The sequence below is a fragment of the Momordica charantia genome (assembly GCF_013281855.1).
Source record: "Momordica charantia cultivar OHB3-1 chromosome 9 unlocalized genomic scaffold, Mcharantia_2.0 BLBB01000009.1, whole genome shotgun sequence".
Taxonomy (NCBI): domain Eukaryota; kingdom Viridiplantae; phylum Streptophyta; class Magnoliopsida; order Cucurbitales; family Cucurbitaceae; genus Momordica; species Momordica charantia.
This window is the reverse complement of record NW_028275167.1, coordinates 20,110,312-20,135,746: the sequence shown is the minus strand read 5'-3', so window position 1 is coordinate 20,135,746 and position 25,435 is coordinate 20,110,312. Positions and strand designations below refer to the sequence as shown.

The 25,435-nt window shown below is 37.5% G+C and overlaps 1 protein-coding gene across 3 annotated transcripts in view; it reads left to right on the top strand.

The window, feature by feature from the left end:
* Positions 1–1,245: 1,245 nt before the first annotated feature.
* LOC111023887 (uncharacterized) overlaps positions 1,246–25,435 on the top strand; it is a 38,223-nt gene continuing 14,033 nt past the window's right edge. The window contains exons 1-9 of one of the 3 annotated variants that reach the window (XM_022301385.2): positions 1,246–1,403; positions 1,530–2,053; positions 2,906–3,436; positions 3,697–4,797; positions 4,901–5,228; positions 23,177–23,432; positions 23,526–23,742; positions 23,877–24,223; positions 24,338–24,868. In XM_022301385.2, coding sequence (XP_022157077.1) covers positions 1,931–2,053; positions 2,906–3,436; positions 3,697–4,797; positions 4,901–5,228; positions 23,177–23,432; positions 23,526–23,742; positions 23,877–24,223; positions 24,338–24,868 — 3,434 coding nt within the window. In that variant the 5' untranslated portion in view covers positions 1,246–1,403; positions 1,530–1,930. Of the gene's footprint in view, positions 2,054–2,905; positions 3,437–3,696; positions 4,798–4,900; positions 5,229–23,176; positions 23,433–23,525; positions 23,743–23,876; positions 24,224–24,337; positions 24,869–25,435 lie in introns of all 3 variants that reach the window. The other 2 variants (XM_088117972.1, XM_088117973.1) reach the window with 2 other exon arrangements.

The following is a 25,435-nucleotide window of genomic DNA, read 5'->3' as shown; positions in this document are numbered from 1 at the left end:
TATACTATAAAAATGAATAATACTTTTAGTATTGAAATTGGGAGAGAGAGAGATACTATGTACTAGAGATGAAAGTAGAAAAGTAGTATTTTCTTTCTTCTTGTTTTGTATTTTTCCATTGGTGCTTTGTAAAAAAAAAAAAATTATATTCCTTTAGTATTAGTGGTAGAGAGAAATGCTATATATATGTGTGTATATTACAGCTATCAATTTCTTATAAGTGGTTATTACGAAAATGAGTGTAAGATGTATATTCCTTCCCTTCACAATTTAACTCCACATCATTTTTAAAAGACTTCCGGTAGAGATGGGGAGATAGAGAAAATGAAAGAAATTCTTTTGATACAACATGTGGGGGTGGGGATTTGAAGTCATGACTTCTTGATCAGAAATAGGTGCCTAATCACATGAGTTATGCTTCGTTTGACAAAAATCAAAGAAATTCATGTAGAGGGAGGAGAAATATTTGGGATGTTTAATTTTTTCACGCGATCTACTCGAATCTAATTTGGTTGATTTCCACGATTCGTATATTCTATTTTTGGAATTAGTTTTTTGTACTAAAAAAAATTGGAATTAGTTTTAAACCTACTCTTTTTTTTTTCTCAAAAATATATTATTTATAAAAAAATTTGACTATCTAATTGATATTTTATGTGTAAAGTAAATATAACAGCATTTAAAGTACAAACTTAAAAAATCTATGATATTGTCAAAACGAGCATAGTATAACGATAATTGGTATATATTTCTTATTGAAAGATCATGAGTTCGAAACCTCACCCGCACAGTTTATGATACAATTTAGGAATGAATGAATGAGCATAAACTTTTTTATTCCAATGTTTACTTTTTGTTTATTCTACTTTATATTTTACCAAGTTTTTTTTTTAAATTAGTTGGTTTATAATTTTATTATTTCCTTTTCATTTATACTATTAATAATTTTTTTCTAATAAAGATTATTACTAATTGTTATATACATGATTTCCATCCATAAAATAGGCATTAGATGAACAATATTTTATAAATTTTTATTTTGATTTATTTCCATTCGATTTCTTGTAGGTAAAGAAGACGTTAATGAAATCAAAAGTTTACACTAAAAACTATCCATTTGAACTTAGCTCAAGTACACCTATATTCAACGGATTATTACTTACCTTACTGTTATATTTAAAAAGAAAAATTGATATAAAAAAATTGATTTTTTTCCCCTAAAATTCGCAATTCTCGAAATTGATGTGTTTTGGCGGATTCAGTTGTCGTCTAGTGGGTTTTACCAGAGTCTTCACCTGCAAGAAAGCTTCTACTTCCCAAAAACACTTCAAAAAACGAGAATCAATCCGCGTGGAAAGCAGTAACCAAATGTTGGGAATTGGCAGTGGCCGACTTTTGGGAACGTACAAAATCCGAATTAAGCTAAGAATATTTCAATTTTTGATTGGACGATGAAAAAGAGAACACTGACATTTCTACGATTTTGATTCTGTATGTATAATTTTTCCTGCTTTTGTTCTTTTTTACAGAGTAAACAATCCAAATATCTCTGTTCAGTTCCTTACCGATGGTGCAAAGTGAGAGCGTGGGGAAATGGCGTCCCCTTCCTTTTTGACGATGATCAACCAATTGGGTGTACGGAAAAAGGAGGAAAAAAAGTGGGAGTGGACCCATGTGATTCAATAGAAGTCATTTTTTAATCACTTCCAAGTCAATTCTGAGTCTACATTGTTTTCTTCATTCATGGGTTTGCTCTTATTTGTTCCTAAAAGATTCCCACCTTTTCTGATTAAGCAGCAGGATTCGAAGGAAGCATGGGGGAGGATGTGAGTGTTGATTTGAGGTTGAAATCTCCCAGTTTCCTCGTTTGTGTTTGAATTTGGATTTTGGTGCAGAGGGAGTTTGTGATTGGAGATTATCGTGCCTGAAAATGGAAATGGGGGACTCTTCAAAGAAGTTTAAAGCTAAGAAAATAGGTTACAATGGCCTCATTGACCATTTTTTTTCTTGGACTTTGGAAGATGTGTTGTATGATGATTTCTATAAAGACGAGGTTCTGTCTTCTTTTCATCTTTTGATTCTCTGAATTCTGATCGTCTTTTATTTTCTGGGTTCTTGTCTCTCCCTCATATGTCATGAGGCTGTAATTGTTTTGCAGTTTCTTTATTTTGATCTTATGATTTTGTGATGGTGAACTTTATTATGCTTCTCAATGTTGCTTCTAATTAACAGATGATGCTGGACCAGCTGACAATATTAACAAGTTTTAGTTCTTAATATTTACTATTTTTTCCCTGATAGATCTGTTATGACGTTTACTATCTGATGATATTTGGAATTTGATTTCCCTATATCCCTTTTTTTTTATAGGAGATTTCCCATATATATTATTCCCATTTTTTTCATGAATGGTTGTTTTTTTATTACCCTAAATTAAGGACTTGCTTGTTACACTGTACAATACACAACTGAATTTGGATGATGACAAAGATAAGATAATGGGATGTGGTTCAATGTTCACGAAGTTCCTAAATTTTAATGTCATAAATTCAGTGGATTGGAGGCCATAAGTTCAAGTTTTATGAGTTTCCCAACTTCAAATGTCAAACATTTAAATACTAGTTTGATGAGATCAATTGAAGTATTCATAAGTTGGCACGAGCATCTCTGTTTCTCATTAAAAAAAAAAAAAGTTGGCATGAGTATCGTACTTTTTTTTTCTCTAAATAAATGATCTTTCCTTTATTTTACCTGTAGTGTAAACTTTATACAATAGTGCATATCTATATCACTTGTCATTGCAAATTGAAGCAGCTTCTCCATTCCTGTAAAGGCTTTGGTTACGTCTGTTGAATAAAATCAGTCTTGATGAGTGTTTATACTTTTCGTGAGTTCAAAATTTCAGGTGCAAAAAATTCCAGAATCGTTTAAAACAGTGCATCAATATATTGGGTCATATGTCTTTCCTTTGTTAGAAGAAACAAGAGCAGAACTGTCTTCAAGTTTGAAGGTTATTCGTAGAGCGCCTTTTGCTCAACTGGTCTCTGTTGAGGAGCCAAAATCTAGTGGTAAATTGTTGTTAAATGTAAATGTTGATTCATGGAGGAATATTACCAACAATAGTGGGAAGGAGCCTTACAGAACATTGCCTGGGGATGTCTTTCTAATATTGGATGATAAGCCAGAGACCGTTATGGATTTACAATGCTCTACTAGGACCTGGGCTTTTGCTTGGGTTAAACAAATCACTGAGAATGGACGCTCTACTCATCTGAAACTAAATGTGTCAAAAAACATCAGTGATGAACATGGCATGCAGAAAAAATTATTTATTGCATTTCTGATGAATGTAACGACCAACTTGAGAATATGGAACTCATTACACTATTCTGAAGATATGAAGATATTCAAGCACGTACTGAGCAAAGAATCAATGGTAAGAACTTTTCCCCAGTGAAGATGTTCACATTGCTAGATTCTGTTATCTATCTGGGTCTTTCAGAGCATGATAATACTTCTCAACAAGAAAAGAAGAGAAAGCTATTGAAATATCGCCAACTGTTATGCAAAGTACTTACATTTATTGTGGTTTTTTGCTTGGATTTTTCATGTCCCAATTTTCTTTAAATATAATTTTGGGGAAAACTGAAACTATTTCAATGAATAGCAGTTAATATGATTGTTTTTGGATGTCAGGGTGATGACATCTGTAACAAATGCTCTTTGTATAGTAATGCTGTCTGTGCTGAAAAATTGGGGACAAGCTTATCTTTTGCGTTGAATGATTCTCAAAAAGCAGCAGTGCTATGTTCTGTTTGCAAGACACTTTGTGACCATAAGCCTTCGGTAGAGCTTATATGGGGTCCACCTGGTACAGGGAAAACTAAAACTATCAGTTTTCTGCTGTGGGCAATTTTGGAAATGAAGCAAAGGATTCTTGCCTGTGCACCAACAAATGTTGCTATTACAGAATTAGCCTCTCGAGTTGTGAAATTATTGAGGGAATCATCCAGAGGAGGAGGTGTGTTATGTTCTTTTGGAGATGTGCTTTTATTTGGGAATAAGGATCGACTGAAATTTGGTTCTGAACTTGAAGAAATATATTTAGATTATCGTGTTGACAGGCTTGCAGAGTGTTTTGGACAATCTGGTTGGAAATATCATATAACTTCTCTTATAGAACTTCTTGAAGGTAGGAATTCGTGTTACATGTTGGAGTCTGATATAAACATGAGCAGAAAGGACAAATTCAAATCTACTGCTTCCGCAGTTCGTGGATGCCTTCAAACTTTGACCACACATATACCCAAGCAATTCATTCTGGAATGTAATTTTCAGATTATAGAGATCCTTCTGAGTGTCATTGATTCATTTGACGCCTTTTTGTCTCAGGACAATGTGATCTCTGAGCAAATGGAGATTCTATTTTCAAATCCAGAAGCAGTTAAGGACTTTCCAAATTCTAATGTGGGAGTAACCTTTTCATATTTGAGAAGCCAGTGCCTCTCAATTCTAATAACTCTTCAGGCTTCTTTGGATCAACTTCAACTTCCAAATGCAGCAAGCAAAACGTGTGTGAGAAAGTTTTGTTTCCAGAGGGCTTCACTAATACTTTGCACTGCTTCCAGTTCATTCCAATTGAACTCAGTGAAAATGGACCCAGTGAACTTGTTAGTTATTGATGAAGCTGCACAGTTGAAGGAATGTGAATCAATAGTACCCTTACAACTTCCTGGCATAAAGCATGCTATTCTCATTGGTGATGAGTGCCAATTACCAGCAATAGTTAGTAGCCAGGTATGTTCAATTTACTGTCTTTTTTGATATCAACATTCAAATATAGTTTGTCCTTCAGTTATCCTCTTAAGCCACGCATAATGTCTAATTCTTTTTATATTAGGTTTGTGATGCAGCCGGATATGGTAGAAGTCTTTTTGAACGGCTGAGTTTATTAGGACATTCGAAGCACCTGCTTAACACACAGTATAGAATGCATCCATCAATAAGCTACTTTCCAAATTCCAAATTTTACAGTAATCAAATTCTGGATGCTCCTCTTGTCATGAATAAATCATATGAGAAACATTACATTTCTAGTCCAATATTTGGTCCGTATTCTTTCATAAATGTTTCTGTTGGAAAAGAGGAAGGGGATGATGATGGACATAGCAAAAAGAATATGGTTGAGGTAGCTGTAGTGATCACAATCATTGAAAAGCTTTATAAAGGTATGTTAATACAATTGAGGTGTTCTCTCGTCTTTTTTAATCTTATACACAAGGGTGTCCTCATACCATATTGATTTTTAATTTGTAGAATTTTTGTTTTAATCAGTTATGCAATTAGGGTGCTAAGCTGTTATTTATATAATTAGAATTGTAAAATATTGATGTCCGAGACGTGGTTCTTATGATCAAATTCTCATGATTCTTTCTAAATTGTGGTTCACTCAGGAACAATACATTCCTGTGTAGGTGGAATAGTTGTAATCGTACTATTCAGTGAAAAAAAGTAAGAAAAACAAAAGAAAAAAGAATGGAACCTGTAATGATAGTGAATTGCTCCTCCAGTGAAGAAAATGCAGTTAAGTTTTGGGAAGTACACACCAGGACCTTACCTTTCTTGGGTGTTAAATTTTCTTCATGAAGTTTGTGATGATAGAATCGATATATGATAGATTTGAATCAGGGTCAATTTTAAAGACACTATGGAGTAATATTGGGTGGGAGGCCACATCATGTGGTTTTGAATAGAGTGACAGTTCAATCAATTTAGTTGCTCATATGAAGGTTGTCGAGGCAGACAACTCCCAAAAGAACTCGGTTCAAGTATAGTAACTGACCTCAAATAATATTTTTTTTTGCCACTATAGGAGCGAGGATAGACATTTCTGAGATTAGCAGAAGAGTTTGGCTATGTAAGAAGTGGGGAATGAAGCTCTAACAGCAGTGAATGTTGATTACAATTGGGATCCTAGAATTCAAATCTTCTAATGGGCCCATGATGGTACAAAGCTTGAAAATCTAAAATAGTATTGTAATTCCATAGTAGACACAGAGAAGTCAAAGATCACATTAGCAATAATGCTTCTTGTTTTTTTTGTTTTTTTGTTTTTGTTTTATTTAATAAGAAACGATACTTTCATTGAGAAAAATGAAAAGAGAATACAAAAGAAACAAAAGGGGCCTATAAAAAAACAGCCCAGAGAGGAGTCCCTTACAGAAACTGACTCCAATCCAAAAGAATGAAACCTAACAGATAATTACAAAAGGCCTTAGAAACAGAGCCCCATAAAGAAGTATTAAATCTAATGAGATCCTAAACATAGTCAACAGATTTCTCCACCTCCCTAAACAACCTATTATTTCTCTCTAACCAAATCCCCCAAATAGCAGCCAGAAAACAAGCCTGCCACAAAAAACGACCCCTGTCACGAAAAGGGGGGTATAACAGCACCTCCTCCATCATCCCCCTACAATCTCTGAAACGGACCCAGGACACGCCAAAGCAATCAAAGAAATGGAGCCAAACATCCTGAGCAAACCGACAACTCATAACAAGTGCTCCAAATCTTCCGAGGCATTCCTACAGAGAATGCACCACTGTGGGCCAGACAAAAGGAAGACATCATCTGGATACGATCTAAAGTATTGACTTTCTCAAGTAAAACTTGCCACCTGAAGAATTTAATCTTCTTCGGAATCTTAATCTTCCAAAGAGAGTTGAACCAACAGGTCGAAGGGGAAGAAGGAGAAGGGAAAATCAAAATATTGAAATAAGAGTTACAAGAAAAATCTTTCGAGGGGTTAGGGGGACCACACCCTCACATCCTCCCTCCCAGCAAATAAAGACGCCTCAGACAACAACACCAACAACTCAGAAACCTCTAAATACTCCCGATCTGTCAAGGGACGAGAGAGGCCCAAAGAAATGGAAAGAACCCCCCCTCCCCCAGGATTCAAAATCTCGGCCACCGAAAGAAGCTTATTTTCAGATAGAAAATAAAGTCGAGAGAAAGCAAGGCACAAAGGTTTATCACAAACCCACGAATCCTCCCAGAAATAAGTATTTTGACAATCCCCCACAACAACACGAAGAGAACGGGAAAAAGCGGGGAAACACGAAGCTATAGCCTTCCAGGGATTGTTATTGCTCACCTTAAGACCATCTGCCAGGACCCAATCAAACGGGTGAGGCCCGTATTTACTCACAATGATCCTTCGCCACAGGGCCTAGGCTCATAGAAGAAGCGCCATAACCATTTAGCTAAAAAAGCCTCATTCCTAAGCCTCAAGTTTCCAATGCCCAAACCCCCTGCATCTAGAGGCTTGGTAACCACTTTCCAACTGACTAGATGATACTGCCCCCTCCTCTACTCCCTCCCAAAAGAAAATCCCTCATGATCTTTTCTAGACCCTCACTAACAGCCATCAGGATTTTAAATAGAGACATAAAGTAAGACGGAATTCCCCTCAAAACAGATTGGATTAATGTAAGTCTCCCTCCTTTAGAGAAAACGCTTTCTTCTAAGATGAAAGGCGTTTCTGCAACTTTTCACACACTGGCGTCCAAAAAGTCACACTCCTACGATTATGACCTAAAGGAAGACCGAGATAGGAGGAAGCAAACTCACCAACTTCACACCCAACCAGGGAAGCCCACTCTCTAAGATTACCCACGTCACAATTCGCCCCCAATAAAGAGCTTTTGCCTCGATTAATCTTAAGGACAGAAAGAGCTTCAAAAAAACCAAGGAGGCAATTAAGATTCTTGAAAGCACTGTCCTTACCAGAATAGAAAAAGACGGTATCATCTGCAAACTGAAGGTGAGAGAGGGTCACTTTCTCCTACCCACTTCAAAGGCTTCCAGACTCCCTTTTTCGACCCCGATGGAGACTAACCAGCTAAGAATGTCCACCACCAAAATGAACAGGAAATGAGACAAGGGATCCCCCTGACGAAAGCCTCTAGAAGCGAAGATTTTTCCTCTAGGTCTCCCATTCACCAGGATGGAGTAATTAACTGTCAACTCCACATCCAAGCCCTCCATTTATACCTGTAGAGACTAAGGTTGGAGAGAATCTAATGTGATTTATTCTCATTATTAAAGTATATATATATATAGACAAATATACAATGTTGACCTAATCCTATAAGGAGAAGGTAAAGGACAAATTAATATTAATACAAGAATATAAAATATACTAATATCTATACTCTAACACTCCCGCTCAAGTTGGTGCATATATATTAATCATGCCTAACTTGTTAGACAAACAACTATTCGTGCTCCATTCAATGCTTTAGTAAAGATATCTCCTAGCTGCACTTCAGTCTTCACATATCCTGTAGCCACCAATCCTTGCTGTATTTTCTCACGTACATAATGACAATCAACTTCAATGTGTTTGGTTCTGTTAGAGTATAGATATTAGTATATTTTATATTCTTGTATTAATATTAATTTGTCATTTACCTTCTCCTTATAGGGTTAGGTCAACCTTGTATATTTGTCTATATATATATAGACTTTAATAATGAGAATATAGGACATTGGATTCTCTCCAACCTTAGTCTCTACATGGTATCAGAGCTCTAGGTTTCTTGCCCATTAGGGTTTTGTGCCCATTAGGGTTTTGTCCCTTAGGGTTTTGTTCATTGCTATCCAACTCAACTCACTACTACTGCCGTCACCTCCGCCGACCGCCGCTGTTTGCTGATTCGCCAGTGCTGCTGTTTTCCGATTGCTGTTCGTGGGTTTCGTCTCGCTGCCAATCGCAGTCGCCGTCGCCGTATGCTTTCGTCACCGCCAATCGCCACCCGTCGCCTTCGCCCTTCTAGTTGTCGTGGGGTAGCACTTAGGGTTTCTGGTTTCAGAAAACACCTAATCCGGTTTGGTTCTAGCAGTTTGATTCATCTGTTTTGTTTCTTACTTTTCCAAGAAACTAAATTACCTCCGACAAATACACAATATCCTGAGGTTGATCTTCTATCTTCCTCAGAACCTGCCCAATCAGCATCTGAAAAACATTCAATATTAAGATGACCATGATCTTTATATAACAAGCCACGTCCAGGAGCACCTTTCAAATAACATAGAATATGTTCTAATGCGATCCAATGGTCAGTCGTAGGAGAACTCATAAACTGACTTATAATACTGACTGGATAAGCTATGTCTGGCCTCGTAACCGTAAGATAATTCAGCTTCCCTACTAATCTCCTATACTTATCAGGATCTTTCAACAACTCCCCTTCCTTTGTAAGTTGTAAATTAGGTATCTCTCCTATACTACGCGCCTTAGCAGCTAACTTTCCTGTTTCAGTTAACAGGTCAAGTACATATTTCTTCTGTGATAAGAGAATCCCTTTCTTGCTCCTTATTACCTCAATTCCTAAGAAATATTTCAGCACTCTCAAATCCTTCGTATGAAATTGACTATGAAGGAAAGTTTTGAGTGATAGGATGCCTGATGAATCATTACCAGTAATCACAATATCATCAACATATACAACCAGTAAGATAACACCAGACTCAGTTTGTTTATAGAAGACAGAATGGTCCGACTTACTCTTCTTCATTCCAAAGTTCTCAACCACCTGACTGAATTTTCCAAACCATGCTCGTGGACTTTGTTTCAACCCATATAAGGATTTACGAATGCGACATACCTTTCCATTCTCCCCCTGAGCAACAAAACCTGGTGGTTGCTCCATATACACTTCCTCTTGAAGATCACCATGGAGGAAGACATTTTTAATATCAAGCTGATGTAACGGCCAATGGTGAATAGATGTCAAGGAAATGAATAACCTAACAGAAGCCAATTTAGTAACCGGAGAAAAAGTATCACTATAATCAATTCCATAAGTGCGCAAATCCTTTAGCAACAAGGCAAGCTTTCAAACGGGCAATGGATCCATCAGGATGAACTTTAACAGCAAACACTCATTTACAACCGATAGGTTTCTTTCCTGCAAGAAGAGACACTAAATCCCAACTACCATTGTTATCTAAGGCAGTCATTTCCTCCAACATAGCAGCCCGCCAACCAGGATGAGACAAAGTTTCATGAACAGTTTTGGGAACAGATACAGACTCAAGGGATGCAAGAAACGAACAAGTAGGTGAGGACAAATGGTTATATAAGACAAAAGAAGAAACAGGATAAGTACATTTACGCTTACCTTTTCTAAGAGCAATAGGAAGGTCATCACTTGTTCCTGGATCCTCGGACAAAAAAGTTGCTGGTATAAGACATGAGTCTGTAGGAGGTTGGAGAGAATCCAATGTTATGTATTCTCATTATTAAAGTTATATATATAGACAAATATACAAGGTTGACCTAATCCTATAAGGAGAAGGTAAAGAACAAATTAATATTAATACAAGAATATACTAATATATACTCTAACACTCCTCAAGTTGGTGCATATATATTAATCATGCCCAACTTGTTAGACAAATAATCTATTCGTGCTCCATTCAATGCTTCAGTAAAGATATCTCCTAGCTGATATCCAGTCTTCACATACCCTGTAGTCACCAATCCTTGCTGTATTTTCTCACGTACATAATGACAATCAACTTCAATGTGTTTGGTTCGTTCATGAAATACTGGATTAGATGCAATATGAAGAGCTGCTTGATTATCACACCAAAGTTTTATTGGAGTGGTGATGCCAAATCCCAATTCAGTCAGAAGCTGATGTATCCATACTAATTCACACACCGACTGTGCCATAGCTCTATATTCTGATTCAGCACTCGAACGCGACACCACGTTTTGTTTCTTACTTTTCCAAGAAACTAAATTACCTCCAACAAATACACAATATCCTGAGGTTGATCTTCTATCTTCCTTAGAACCTGCCCAATCAGCATCCGAAAAACATTCAATATTAAGATGACCATGATCTTTATATAACAAGCCACGTCCAGGAGCACCTTTCAAATAACATAGAATATGTTCTAATGCGATCCAATGGTCAGTCGTAGGAGAACTCATAAACTGACTTATAATACTGACTGGATAAGCTATGTCTGGCCTCGTAACCGTAAGATAATTCAGCTTCCCTACTAATCTCCTATACTTCTCAGGATCTTTCAACAACTCCTCTTCCTTTGTAAGTTGTAAATTAGGTATCATTGGGGTACTACGCGGCTTAGCAGCTAACTTTCCTGTTTCAATTAACAAGTCAAGTACATACTTTCTTTGTGACAAAAAGATCCCCTTCTTGCTCCTTGTTACTTCAATTCCTAAGAAATATTTCAACATTCCCAAATCTTTTGTATGAAATTGACTATGAAGAAAAGACTTGAGTGATAGGATGCCTGATGAATCATTACCAGTAATCACAATATCATCAACATACACAACTAGTAAGATAACACCAGACTCAGATTTTTTATAAAAAACAGAATGATCTAACTTACTCTTCTTCATTCCAAAATTCTCAATCACCAGACTGAATTTTCCAAACCATGCTCGCGGACTTTGTTTCAACCCATATAAGGATTTACGAAGGCGACATACCTTTCCATTCTCCCTCTGAGCAACAAAACCTGGTGGTTGCTCTATATAAACTTCTTCTTGAAGATCACCATGGAGAAATGTATTTTTAATATCAAGTTGATGCGAGGGCCAATGGTGAATAGATGCCAATGAAATGAATAACCTGACAGAAGCCATTTTAGCAACCGGAGAAAAAGTATCAGAATAATCAATTCTGTAAGTCTGCGCATATCCTTTAGCAACAAGGTGAGCTTTCAAACGGGCAATTGATCCATCCGGATGAACTTTAACAGCAAACACCCATTTACAACTGATAGGTTTCTTTCCTGCAGGAAGAGACACTAAATCCCAAGTACTATTGTCATCTAAGGCAGTCATCTCCTCCAACATAGCAGCCCGCCAACCAGGGTGAGACAAAGCTTCATGAACAGATAAATGGTTATATGAAACAAAAGAAGAAACAGGATAAGTACACTTACGCTTACCTTTTCGAAGGGCAATAGGAAGGTCATCACTCGTTCCTGGATCCACAGGCAAAGAAGCTGCTGGTATAGGGCATGAATCCGTAGGAAGTTGCCGACGAGAATAAACTTGAGTAATAGTGGGGAGAGAAGGATCAGGTGCAGAGGGAGATGTATTGCTAGGAAGTTCTTCAGTAGAAGTAAAGACAATAGAATAGACAAGAAAGGTATCATCTTCCTGTGACTGCTCCCCCTGACTGGTACTCAAGAACGATGAAAAAGGAGTATTTTCAAAGAACGTAACGTCAGGAGAGACAAGATATCTATTGAGATCAGGACAATAACATCGATACCCTTTTTGAACACGAGAGTAACCAAGGAAAATGCATTTCAATGACTTAGGGTCTAATTTGGTGAGCTCGAGGCGAACATCCCGAACGAAACAAGTGCAACCAAATATTTTAGGTTTAATAGGAAATAAAGGTTGAGTAGGACATAGAGTACGATAAGGTATTCCACCCTTAAGAACTGACGAAGGCATGCGATTAATCAAGAAACAAGCCGTCGAAACAGCATCAGCCCAAAAGTATTTTGGAACATGCATTTGAAACATTAAGGCTCTTGCTGTTTCGAGAAGATGTCTATTTTTCCTTTCTGCAACTCCATTTTGAGACGGAGTATCAACACACGAGGATTGATGAATAATACCATGTTCACTTAAATAGGAGCCAAGAGCACTAGAAAAATATTCCTTAGCATTATCACTCCGTAGAACTTTAAGAGAGCCACCAAATTGAGTTCGAATTTCAGCATGAAAGTTACGAAAATAAGAAAGTAACTCAGAACGATGTTTCATCAAATATAACCAAGTTACACGAGAGAAATCATCGACAAAAGTAACAAAATACCGAAATCCATTTTTGGACTCAATAGGACAAGGACCCCAAACATCAGAATGGACTAATTCAAAAAGAGCATTAGCTCGTGTATTGACTCTAGGATAGGAACTGAGACGATGGAACTTAGCAAATTGACATGACTCACAATCTAAAGAATGCAAACTGTGAAATTGAGGACGGAGACTCTTTAACACGGAGAGAAATGGATGACCCAAACGACAATGTTCTTCGAAAGGAGTTGGCACTCGAGTGCAAACGGTAGTTGTAGGTATTTGTGTATCAAACGTGTAGAGGCCATTAGATTCACGCCCTTTACCAATAGTCTTCTTCGTTGTAAGATCCTGAAATAAGCAATAACCACGAAAGAATAAGACACAACAATTGAGATCACGAGTAAGTTTACTGACAGAGATCAAATTAAAAGAAAATTGTGGCAAATTTAAAACAGAGGTCAATGAAAGAGTTTTAGAGAGATGAACTGTGCCAGAGCCAAGAACAGGAGAAGTGGTGCCATCCGCTATTGTAACATCAGGTAAAGATGTAGATGGTGAAAAAGTAGCAAATAAATTGGGGTTACCTGACATATGATTCGTAGCACCAGAGTCAATGACCCATTTTGACGCGGAGGAAATAAGACATTTATTGGTATTACCTGAATCAGCAATGACAGTGATTGGATTAGAGGATGATGCCATCAATGACTCTTGATACTGTTGGAATTTAGCAAACTCTTCCGCAGAGATCGTTACCATTAATTTCTTTTCAATCATAACTTCAACAATATGAACACAAACAAAAACTGCACTGAAACAGACCAAACCAAATCTGAAGGAGGAAAGGGAATCGAACCAAACCAATTGAACAGAGCCAAGTGAACCAAACCAATTGAACTGAAACAAACGAACCGGACCAGAACTTCAACCAAACCGAACTGGAATGTGACGAACCAGACCGAACCGAACTTGAACTGGATGAACCAAACCACTTGAAACCAAACCGATTGAACTGGACCACTTGAACCGGATCAGGTATTTTCTAGAACCAGAAACCCTAAGTGCTACTCCACGACAACCAGAGGGGCAAAGGCGATTGGCGGTGACGGAAGCGCACGGCAACTAGCGGCGACGAAGGTGCGAAGAATGGCGAGATGAAACCCATGAATAGCAATTGGAAAACAGCAGCGTTGGTGAATCAGCAAACGGCGGCGATCGGCGGCGATCGGCGGCGGCGGCGGCGGCGGCGGTGGTGGTCGGCGGCGACGGCGGTCGTAGTGTTGGATGGCAATAAACAAAACCCTAAAGGACAAAACCCTAATGGACACAAAACCCTAATGGGCATCAAAACCCTAATGGGCACAAAAATTTTAGAAGAAACCTAGAGCTCTGATACCATGTAGAGACTAAAGTTGGAGAGAATCCAATGTTATGTATTCTCATTATTAAAGTCTATATATATAGACAAATATACAAGGTTGACCTAATCCTATAAGGAGAAGGTAAATGACAAATTAATATTAATACAAGAATATACTAATATATACTCTAACAAGAATAAACTTGGGTAGTGGTGGGAAGAGAAGGATCAAGCACATAGGAAGATGTATTGCTAGGAAGCTCTTCAGTAGAAGGAGAGACAATGAAATAGACAAGAAAGTTATCATCTTCTTGTGAACTCTCCCCCTGACTGGTACTCAAAGATGATGAAAAAGGAGTATCTTCAAAGAATGTAACGTCGTGAGAGACAAGATATTTATTGAGATCAAGACAATAACATCGATATCCTTTTTTAACACGAGAATAACCAAGGAAAATGCATTTCAAGGAATTGGGGTCCAATTTGGTGAGCTGAGGGCGAACATCACAAACAAAACAGGTGCAATCAAATATTTTAGGTTTAATAGGAAATAAAGGTTGCATAGGACATAGAGTATGATAAAGTATCTCACCCTTAAAAACTGATGAAGGCATGCGATTGATCAGGAAGCAAGCCGTTGAAATAGCATCGGCCCAAAAGCATTTTGGAACATGCATTTGAAACATTAAGGCTCTTGCCATTTCGAGAAGATGTCTATTTTTCTTTTTGCAACTCCATTTTGAGACAGAGTATCGACACAAGTGGATTGGTGAAGAATACCATATTCACTCAAATAAGAGCCAAGAGCTCCAGAAAAATATTCTTTAGCATTATCACTTCGTAGAACTTTAAGAGAGCCACCAAATTGAGTTCGAATTTCAACATGAAAGTTACGAAAATGAGAAAGTAACTCAGAACGATGTTTCATTAAATATAACCAAGTTACACGGGAAAAATCATCGACAAAGGTAACAAAGTACCGAAACCCAGTTTTGGACTCAATAGGACAAGGACCCCAAACATCAGAATGAACTAATTCAAAAAAGGTAGTAGCTCGTTTATTGAATCTAGGATACAAACTAAGACGATGAAACTTAGCAAATTGACATGACTCACAATCTAAAGAATGCAAACTATGAAATTGAGGACGAGGACCCTTTAACACGGAGAGAGATGGATGACCCAAATGACAATGTTCTTCGAAAGGAGAGGGTACTCGAGTGCAAATGGTAGCTGTAGGTATTTGTGTATCAAACGTGTAGAGGTCATTGGATTCACGCCCTTTACCAATAGTTTTCTTCGTCATAAGATCCTAAAATAGGCAATAACCAGGGAAAAATAAGACACAACAATTGAGATCACGAGTGGCGGCGACGGAGGTGCAAAGGACGGTGAGACGAAACCCATGAACAGCAATCGGAAAACAACAGCGTTGGCGAATCAGCAAAGGACGGCGGCAGCAGCAGTGGGCGGCGGCGGTGGGCGGCGGTAGTAGTGAGTTGAGTTGGATATCAATGAACAAAACCCTAATGGACAAAACCCTAATGGGCATCAAAACCTAAGTTCAAAAAAAATTTTAGAAGAAACCTAGAGCTCTTATACCATGTAGAGACTAAGGTTGAAGAGAATCCAATGTGATTTATTCTCATTATTAAAGTCTATATATATACACAAATGTACAAGGTTGACCTAATCCTATAAGGAGAAGGTAAAGGACAAATTAATATTAATACAACAATATAAAATATACTACTATCTATACTCTAACAACACCTAGGACCTTTCTTCCCAAGAATCTTATCTAAAAAGTTCCAATCCACATGATCATACGCCTTTTCGAAATCAATCTTAAAAATCACACCCTCCTTCATATTTTTCCTATAATCCTCAATCGCCTCATTAGCTATCAAAACTTGGTCCAAAATTTGCCTCCAGCAACAAAAGCCCCTCGCGTCTCAGAAATAGTAGAAGGCAAAACTTTTCTCAGCCTCTCTGCGAGAGTTTTAGCAATAATTTTGTAGAGACTTGTTGTCAAGCTAATGGGTCTAAACTCTTTCACTTTGACCGCATTCTCCTTTTTCGGGATCAGACACACATAAGTCTCGTTCATGGAGGCATCAATCACCCCCTCTCATAGAACTCCCAAAATACTTTCAACAAGTCCTCCTTAATACCGTCCCAATTATCTTGATAGAAAGCCATAGAAAAGCCATCCGGACCAAGGGATTTATTTCTGTCGAACCCAAACACCACCCGACGAATTTCTTCCAGAGAGAGAAGGGGACTTCCAAACTATCTTTCTCAGACACAGAAATTGGACTCCAATCCAGACCTTCCAAGAAAGGCCTAGGACAAGGTAAGGGGGCATAAAGGTTCTTAAAAAAAAGAAATCACTTCCTTTTCAATCTCTTGATCTTCACGCAGCACCTAACCATCCTCAGAGATCAACGAAGATACGAGGTTTTTGTTCTTCTGCCATTAGCCAAATTATGGAAAAACTTGGAATTACAGTCCCCTTCCTTAGCCCACTTGAATTTTGCTTTCTGTCTCCATTTCTGATCTTCCTTCCTAATCACCTCCCCAAACTGAGCTTTCAAACTACTCCTAACCTCTAATTGCTCCAGAGAAAGGGGCCCCTCCACTTCAAGGGAATCCAGGACTTTAAGCTTCTCGAGAATTTCCACCTTTTCCAACCTAATATCACCAATAACAGCCACATTCCAACTCTTTCCAACTCTTAAGCGAATCTTTCAAGACTTTCAACTTCTTAATAAACCGAAACCCTTCCCACCTCCCTTGAACTTCTGAATTCCACCACGATGGAAAAGAAGTTTTAAAGGAGGGGTGAGACAGCCACATGTTCTCGAACCTAAAAGGGTAGGGACCCCATTTAACCGCTCCCAACTCAAGGCAAACTGGCCAATGATCGGAAGTGATTCTAGGCCCCAAAGATGTTTCACAATCAAAAAACTATCTAGCCAACCCTTGGACAAGAGGAACCTAGAGGAACCTATCCAGCCTACAACCAACCCCTTGCCTTGACCAAGTAAATCTACCGTTGACCGGGGGGTCCAACAGCCTACAATCCTCAATGAGACTATTGAACTCTTTCATAGACCTTAAAAAACTTCCCGCTGAAGATTTTTCGGAAGGGAATCTAACAACATTGAAATCTCCTGCCATACACCAACGGTCTCCAGAGCCTAAAAAGACTACCTAGCTCTTCCCAAAACTTCTCCCGACCATTAGGAGACAGAGGACCATACACCCCAGAAATCCAGCCTACCCCCATCGAAGGGAAGTTGAAAGCAACCGAAAGGAAGAACGAACCCCGCACCTCCTCCATAGCCGAGAGACGCTTACTATTCTACAACATTAGAATTCCCCTCTAGGCCCCTGACGACCCTTCCCTTGCCCACTCCACATGACGATCATTCCAAAAACTTTTAATAAATTCCCTACAGTAATTCTCTTTTTTAGTCTCCACCAGAATCACAATATCAGGCCGTTCTAACCAAAGAAGCTCTTTCACCAATCTCCTTTTCTCCTTGTCCCCCAATCTCCTCACATTCCAAGCCAACAACTTCATTGGATACTAACTTTACCCGTGGCTTCTGAAGAAGCCACCTTCCTGTCATAATTAATGGAGCATTCCAAGTTCTTCAATTCTCTAAGCAGTAATGCTTCTTGTTGATGATGTCAAATTGTGGTGGAGGTTAAAAGTATAAAGATATTGAAAATGGCACTTGCATAATTGATACCTGGGAGGAACTAAAACAAGTGCCTGTAACTTAGCTCTTCAGTCTTCCTTGAAAATACCAAATTCATTGCTTGATGCAAACTAAGATCGTTTGAAGCACATCAGGTTCATCTGAGTTTATGTGAAAGAGTGCTCCACTTTGATGTTTGATATTCGTGGTATATTAGAGAAGAATAAGGCGTTTTGTTTCATCAAGTGGCTAAAACCCAAAGCCTGAACATGGTATATACTATATGAAGAATGAAATCCCAAGCGTTCTAGGAGGAGGGAAAGTGAAAGAATATTATATGATTTCTTTGCTCTCATTGGAGAAGAATATATAGCCCTAAAGGAGTGGCAGACCGGGTGTTATTGTAGAGGACAAAACTGGAAATTTTGTTTTCCAAGTATTTTAAGAGTTGTTTGGGGTATTTGTTTTAAGAGAAGTAGGCAGATTACAAGGAAAATGGCCTCAATGCCTTCAGCACTTGAATGAAATTTCAGTTTACTCTTTTTAGGCTCACTTTACCCCAAACAAAAAAAATTTGCCGAGCTGTTCCTCCTTTTGGAAATATATTTCTTATTTTATTCTGTTAAATTATAGTTTATTTTATTTTAAAGGTTTCCTATTTTATTTAGGTTAGGGTTTTATTGTCCTAATAGGTAAGTATTTCCTTATCCTAATAGGCAAGAATTTCTTTTTAGTTTTTTCTTTGTGACTGCTATTTATATAGCTTTGTATCAATCATTTGGAGTAATTAAGGAAGAATTATTTTCTTTTCTTATTATTAACATGGTATCAGAGCTTTAGGTTTCTTCAAAAAAAATTTTTTAACTTAGTTTTTGTGCCCATTAGGGTTTTTTTGTCCATTAAGATTTTGTTTATTACTGCCGTCGCTCAATTCACGGCCACCGCCGACCACTGCCGGCCACCATCGCCGACCGCCGTCGACCGCCGCCGGCCACCGCCGCCGGTGCCGTTTGCTGATTCGCCAGCGCTGCTGTTTTTCGAGTGCTGTTCGTGGGTTTCGTCTCGCTGTCCTTCGTCACCGACAACGGTCACTGTCACCGCTGTTATTCGTCGCCGCCACCGTTGCCGCCGTCGTCCTTTGCTGTTACGTCCGGTCCAGTCAACCCGACTCGTCCAGTTCGGTTCAGATAGTCTGGTTCAACTGGTTCGGTTCACTTGGTTCGGTCCAGCCAGTTCGGCTCCTTTAGGCTCAGTTCAAATCTTTGTTGGACTGGTTCAATGTTTTTCAGTCCGGTTCAGTTCATTGTCGGATCGTTTCGACAGGTTTCAGTTCGTTTCAGTCAGATTTGGTTCGATTCAATTGTTTTTGATTCGGTTCAGCCCTTTTTCGGTTCGGTACAGTACTATTTTTTCAGTTTTGGATCTCCATTTTTGAGTTGCAGTTTAGTCTTGGTATCAATGTCACAGTCGTCCAAAATTACAAAAAACTTGGACATAAATGAGATCAAACAATTAAAGAGCTTCTTAAAAACTTTGGATAATGCTCCTAGTCAAGGTACAGGTTCGGTAACTTTGACGAGTACAACTTCCCAGCCTAAACTTTGTACCTGGATTATTGATTCTGGTGCAACAGACCATATGACGAATAGTAGCTGTCATTTTATCTCTTACAGTATTTGTCCGAGCAATAAGAAAATTTCTACAGCAGATGGTACCTTGGTAACAGTAGTTGGTCAAGGAGACATCAAGATAAATTCAAACATTACTTTAAAGAATGTGCTTCATATACCACGTTTAACTGTTAATTTGATATCGGTAACGAATTTGATCAAAGATTTAGGTTGCAGAGTAACTTTTTCTGATTCTTCTTGTATTTTACAGGACCAGGGCAATGGGAAGATTATTGGACTTGCTAATGAAAAAGATGGACTTTATTATCTTAATGATCTTGTCGGTCAGACTAGTGTTCCAGTCTCCTTCACCTCACAAACTCATCATACTTCAAGTAAGCTTTTGTTGAATCATTATAGACTAGGACATCCTTCATTTAGAACTCTTAAAATATTGTTTCCCGATTTATTCGAAAATCTTAATCCCGAGTCACTTCACTATGAAGTTTGTGAATTCGCTAAACACAAGCGTGTACCCTTCCCTAGTAATAATAAACGAATATCAGTTCCCTTCTCTCTTATTCATACTGATGTGTGAGGTCCTTCCAATGTTCCAAATGTTTCCAAATTTCGTTGGTTTATTGTATTCATTGATGACTGTACTCGAGTCTCATGGGTTTATCTTTTAAAACAAAAATCTGATGTTGGTTCTACCATTCAAACATTCTTTCATATTATAGAAAACCAATTCGGAATCAAACCCAAACGATTCCGTTCTGACAATGCTCGAGATTACTTCAATCAAAACTTAACATCCTTCTTTCAAAAACATGGAGTCATCCATGAGTCGTCTTGTGTGGACACTCCTCAACAGAATGGAATGGCCGAAAGAAAAATTGGTCACATCCTTTCTGTGACACTTGCCATTCTTTTTCAAAGAAATGTTCCTAAATTCTTCTGGGGGGAAGCTGTGTTAACATCAACTTATTTAATCAATCGGTTACCATCTGCTACTCTAGACCATAGAACTCCTATGAATATCCTATCAAAATATTATCCTAATTTTCGAACAACAAATAACTTGACTCCTCGAGTATTTGGTTGTGTAGCCTTTGTTCATGTTCGCAGTCATCAGCGAGGTAAACTTGATCCACGAGCACTCAAGTGTATTTTTGTCGGATACTCGAACACTCAAAAGGGATATAAATGCTATCATCCTCCTTCAAAAAGGCTCTTCATCTCTGCTGATGTTACCTTTTATGAAGACACCAGCTTCTTTACCTCACCTTATCTTCAGGTGGAGGAACTATTATTGGAAGATAAGGATTTGCCCATTCCCAACCTCACATTTCCTATATCAAATCCTTTACCACCACCCTTAGACACCTTACCAGGACCATCTAACCCTTCTACAACTACACCATTACAAGTTTATTCAAGAAGGAACACTGAAAAAGATAAGCACGTCCAAGAGTCTGAACATATCCTTGTAACTGAAATTGACGAGAAAATAATCAATGATGAATCAGACATTATAGTATCTACTAATAATGAGTCAGACATTACAATATCTGCTAATGATGAGTCAGACCTGGATTTGCCGATTGCTTTAAGAAAGGGAAAACGAACTTGTACTCAATATCCATTGTCTCACTTTGTATCATATGACAAACTCTCAAGTCAGTATAGAAGTTTTATGGTTAACCTTACTCAGATAAATATTCCAAAAACATATATGGAGGCAATACAACATGAAGAATGGAGGCAAGCAATGAATCTTGAAATGCAAGCTTTAGAAAAAAATAAAACATGGGAGTTGGTTACTATGCCTAAAGATAAGAAAGCTGTAGGATGTCGACGGATATATACTGTAAAGTATAAAGCAGATGGAACACTCGAGAGGTACAAAGCACGATTGGTTGCTAAGGGATATACTCAAACATATGGAGTTGATTACCTTGAAACCTTTGCGCCTATTGCCAAGATGAACACAGTATGAATACTTCTATCTCTTGCTGTAAATCATGGATGGGACATGTTACAATATGATGTAAAAAATGCTTTTCTACATGGTGATCTTGAAGAAGAAATTTATATGGAGATTCCACCTGGATATCAGCAAGCAGGAAATAAAGTTTTAAATTAAAAAAGACGTTGTATGGATTAAAGCAATCTTCTAGGGCATGGTTTGGTAGATTTTCTCAAGTCATGAGGAAGATGGACTATAAACAAAGTCAAGGAGATCATACATTGTTTATAAAACATTCTGCTACAGGGGGAGTAACAGCATTGATTGTTTATGTGGACGATATTATCGTCACTGGCAATGATAATAATGAGCAAGGGAAACTGAGAAATTGTTTAATCCAAGAGTTTGAAGTTAAAGAATTGGGAAGACTGAAATATTTTCTTGGGATAGAAGTAGCCTATTCTAAACAAGGCATATTCTTATCACAACAGAAATATGTGATTGGCTTACTTTCTGAAACAGGAAAGCTTGGCAGCAGATCAATAGGAACGCCGATTGATCAAAACCATAGATTATGTGCATCTGAAGAGAGTTCTCCAGTAAATAAGGAAACTTACCAGAGGTTAGTTGGAAAATTAATATATCTTTCTCATACGAGACCAGATATTGCGTATACTGTAGGAGTGGTAAGCCAATTTATGCATAGTCCAAAAGAAATTCATCTTCAAGCTGTGTACCGAATACTCCACTATTTAAAGAACTCCATTGGGAGATGATTGTTGTTTAAGAAAGGCGAGAAACTCAATCTAGAAGTTTATATAGATGCAGATTATGCAGGATCAATAGACGATAGAAAATCCACTTCTGGCTATTGTACTTTCTTTGGTGGGAACTTAGTAACATGGAGAAGTAAAAAACAAAATGTAGTTGCAAGATCAAGTTCAGAAGCCGAATTTAGAGCAATGGCATTGGGCATCTGCGAATTACTGTGGATAAAAATTATTTTAGAAGATTTGAAGATTCCATAGGAAGGGCCTATGAAACTTTATTGTGATAACAAGTCTGCCATTAGTATTGCACATAATCCAGTTCAACATGACAGAACTAAGTATGTTGAAGTTGATAGACACTTCATAAAAGAGAAGTTAGATAGCGGCCTCATATGTACTCCATTTGTACCAACAAACAATCAAATAGCAGATATTCTTACAAAAGGATTGAACAACAACAACTTTGAGCATTTGGTTAACAAGCTGGGAATGGAAAATATTCATTCACCAGCTTGAGGGGGAGTGTTAAATTATAGTTTATTTTATTTTGAAGGTTTCCTATTTTATTTAGGTTAGGGTTTTATTGTCCTAATAGGTAAGTATTTTCTTATCCTAATAGGCAAGAATTTCTTTTTAATTTTTTCTTTGTGACTGCTATTTATATAGCCTTGTATCAATCATTTGGAGTAATTAAGGAAGAATTATTTTCTTTTCTTATTATTAACATATTCATTGCAATAATTACTCAAAAATCTTTTTAATCTCTTTTGCGATAGGTTTTGTATTTTCAATTAGATCATTTGCTTGCAGTTGGATTCTTTTTGTCCAATTCCTCTTCCTTTCTCTCCTTAATGAATTGGCTTTCTTTCATATGAAAAAAATATTCAGCATGGAGGAGAGCCAAGACAAAGCTCAGCATTGGTGTAATCTCTTTCTATGCTGCACAAGTTTCAGCAATTCAGGGCAAGCTTGGACACAAATATGAGAAGAGGGACAATTTTTCTGTAAAAGTGAAGTCTGTTGATGGTTTCCAAGGTGGTGAAGAGGATGTGATCATATTGTCCACAGTCAGATCCAACAGGAGAAAAAATATTGGGTTCATCTCCAATTCGCAGAGAATAAATGTTGCTTTAACAAGAGCTAGGTATAAATGTTATCCTCCATGTATATTTTGGTAATATTTTGGTAATATTAAAATTCTTTTACTTGTTACATTTTAGAATTTTTTTCTTTGTAGGCACTGTCTTTGGGTTGTGGGAGATGCAACAACATTGGGTAATAGTAATTCTGATTGGGAAACTGTAGTTTCAAATGCCAAGGATCGTCAATGTTTTTTCAATGCCGAGGAAGACAAGGATTTGGCAGATGCTATAATAGAGGTCAAGAAAGTGCTGCTTGAGCTTGATGATTTACTCAAAAAGGATAGCGTACTGTTTAAAATGTCTCGGTGGAAGGTATGTATCTTTTAATACTCTGTCCTTGTGTAATAGCACTTGGTTATTTTCAATATTAATATATACTTTCAGCTTATTAATATTCCAATCGATGTTTCATGTGCTCAAACAAATTCATCTTCCGGTAATCTCAGGTTCTTCTAAGTGATTCTTTTAGGGCATCATTCCAGAAAGTAGTCCCAATCAACCAAAAGAAATCAATTATTGTCATGTTGCTCAGACTTTCCAGTGGCTGGCGCCAAGAAACTGACAGCTTCTCCAACCCTAAATCTTCTAACATAATAAAATGTGTTAAAGTTGAAGGTCTATTCATCATATTCTCATTGGATATTGAGAAGGATTCAAAGTATAACCAAGTTCTAAAGATCTGGGATATCAAACCATTGGCGGATGTAAAAGTACTTGTTGATTGCCTTACCAGCATACATGAGCTGTATACTGATGACTTTCTAAGTCATTGTAAAGAAAAGTCTCGTAAAGGGTACATCCATGTCTTCTCATTTTAAATGTGAAATGTTAGAAAATTATTGCTCACTCAAATATTTACCAATTACATGATGTTGGCTTCACACAATTTTATTTTATGTGGCTCCAGGGATCTTGAGTTTCCGGTCTCATGGAGTGCTGCTTCTCATGATATCGTTCTCTATAAGGATAGCATGAAAGCTGAGCTAAATGCCATTTTAAGTTTGGAAGCTGACAGTGATGATGCTAAGAATTTAACTCTGAAAAAGAATTTTCTGCAGATGAAGTTTCAGTCTTTATCCTATCAAAAAGCAAAGCACTTACTTTCAGGCCGTGATATTAAAGAACTGGACCTTCCATGCCAAGTTGAAGATGAACAATTGGAGATAATTCTTTTGCCTACCAGTGCCTTCATAATGGGAAGGCCTGGTTCTGGAAAAACTGCAGCTTTGACAATAAAGCTGTTTATGAGAGAACAACAGCAGAAGATCCATATCGGGGGATGTAGTGAGGTAACGAGAGAAAATTCAGAAATAAGTTGTAGAAATGAGGGTGGTGAGGACGACAAAAAGACTGATAGGATTTTCCTGCGACAGCTTTTTATCACAGTCACTCTTAAACAATGTCATGCTGTAAAGGAGCACTTTTCCTACTTGAAGAGGTTTGTTAAAACTTTCTGATACTTGTTTTACAGTCATACCTTTAGTGAAAAATGCATTAGGTTCTGTTTGCTAAATTACATACGCCATGTTTGATGGAGGAGTCTGGCTTAATTAAGGGAATTGTTGACAATTAGTTTTATGATCTTATTCCTTATTTAGTCAAGTTTCCCGTATTTTTCTCCCTTGTGCCACATATTTTTGGTAGCTTTCTAGTCTTCTCTCCTTTTTTTTATTTTTCCTTTTTAGTTTTATATTTTACATTTTTTGCTTGTAATTTTTCAAGGAAGAGTAATAACAATTTTCTTCAACAATTTTTTTTTAATATATTGTCAAATTACCATTCCTAAGGCTTACACTGTTTGGAAAAGGACTTGAAATAATACATTAGACTTAGACAAACACATATGAGACTCTCCATTACTGATATAAAAGTGCTTTTACGTCGAAGGAGAGAAAAATTCTTAATTTGTTTAAATAAGGGTAAGTTTACAACTTTACATAAAAAAGGTTAGGTAATTGACTTTCTGAATTTAAATTGCTTAAAATGGCCCAACATTGAAAGTCAA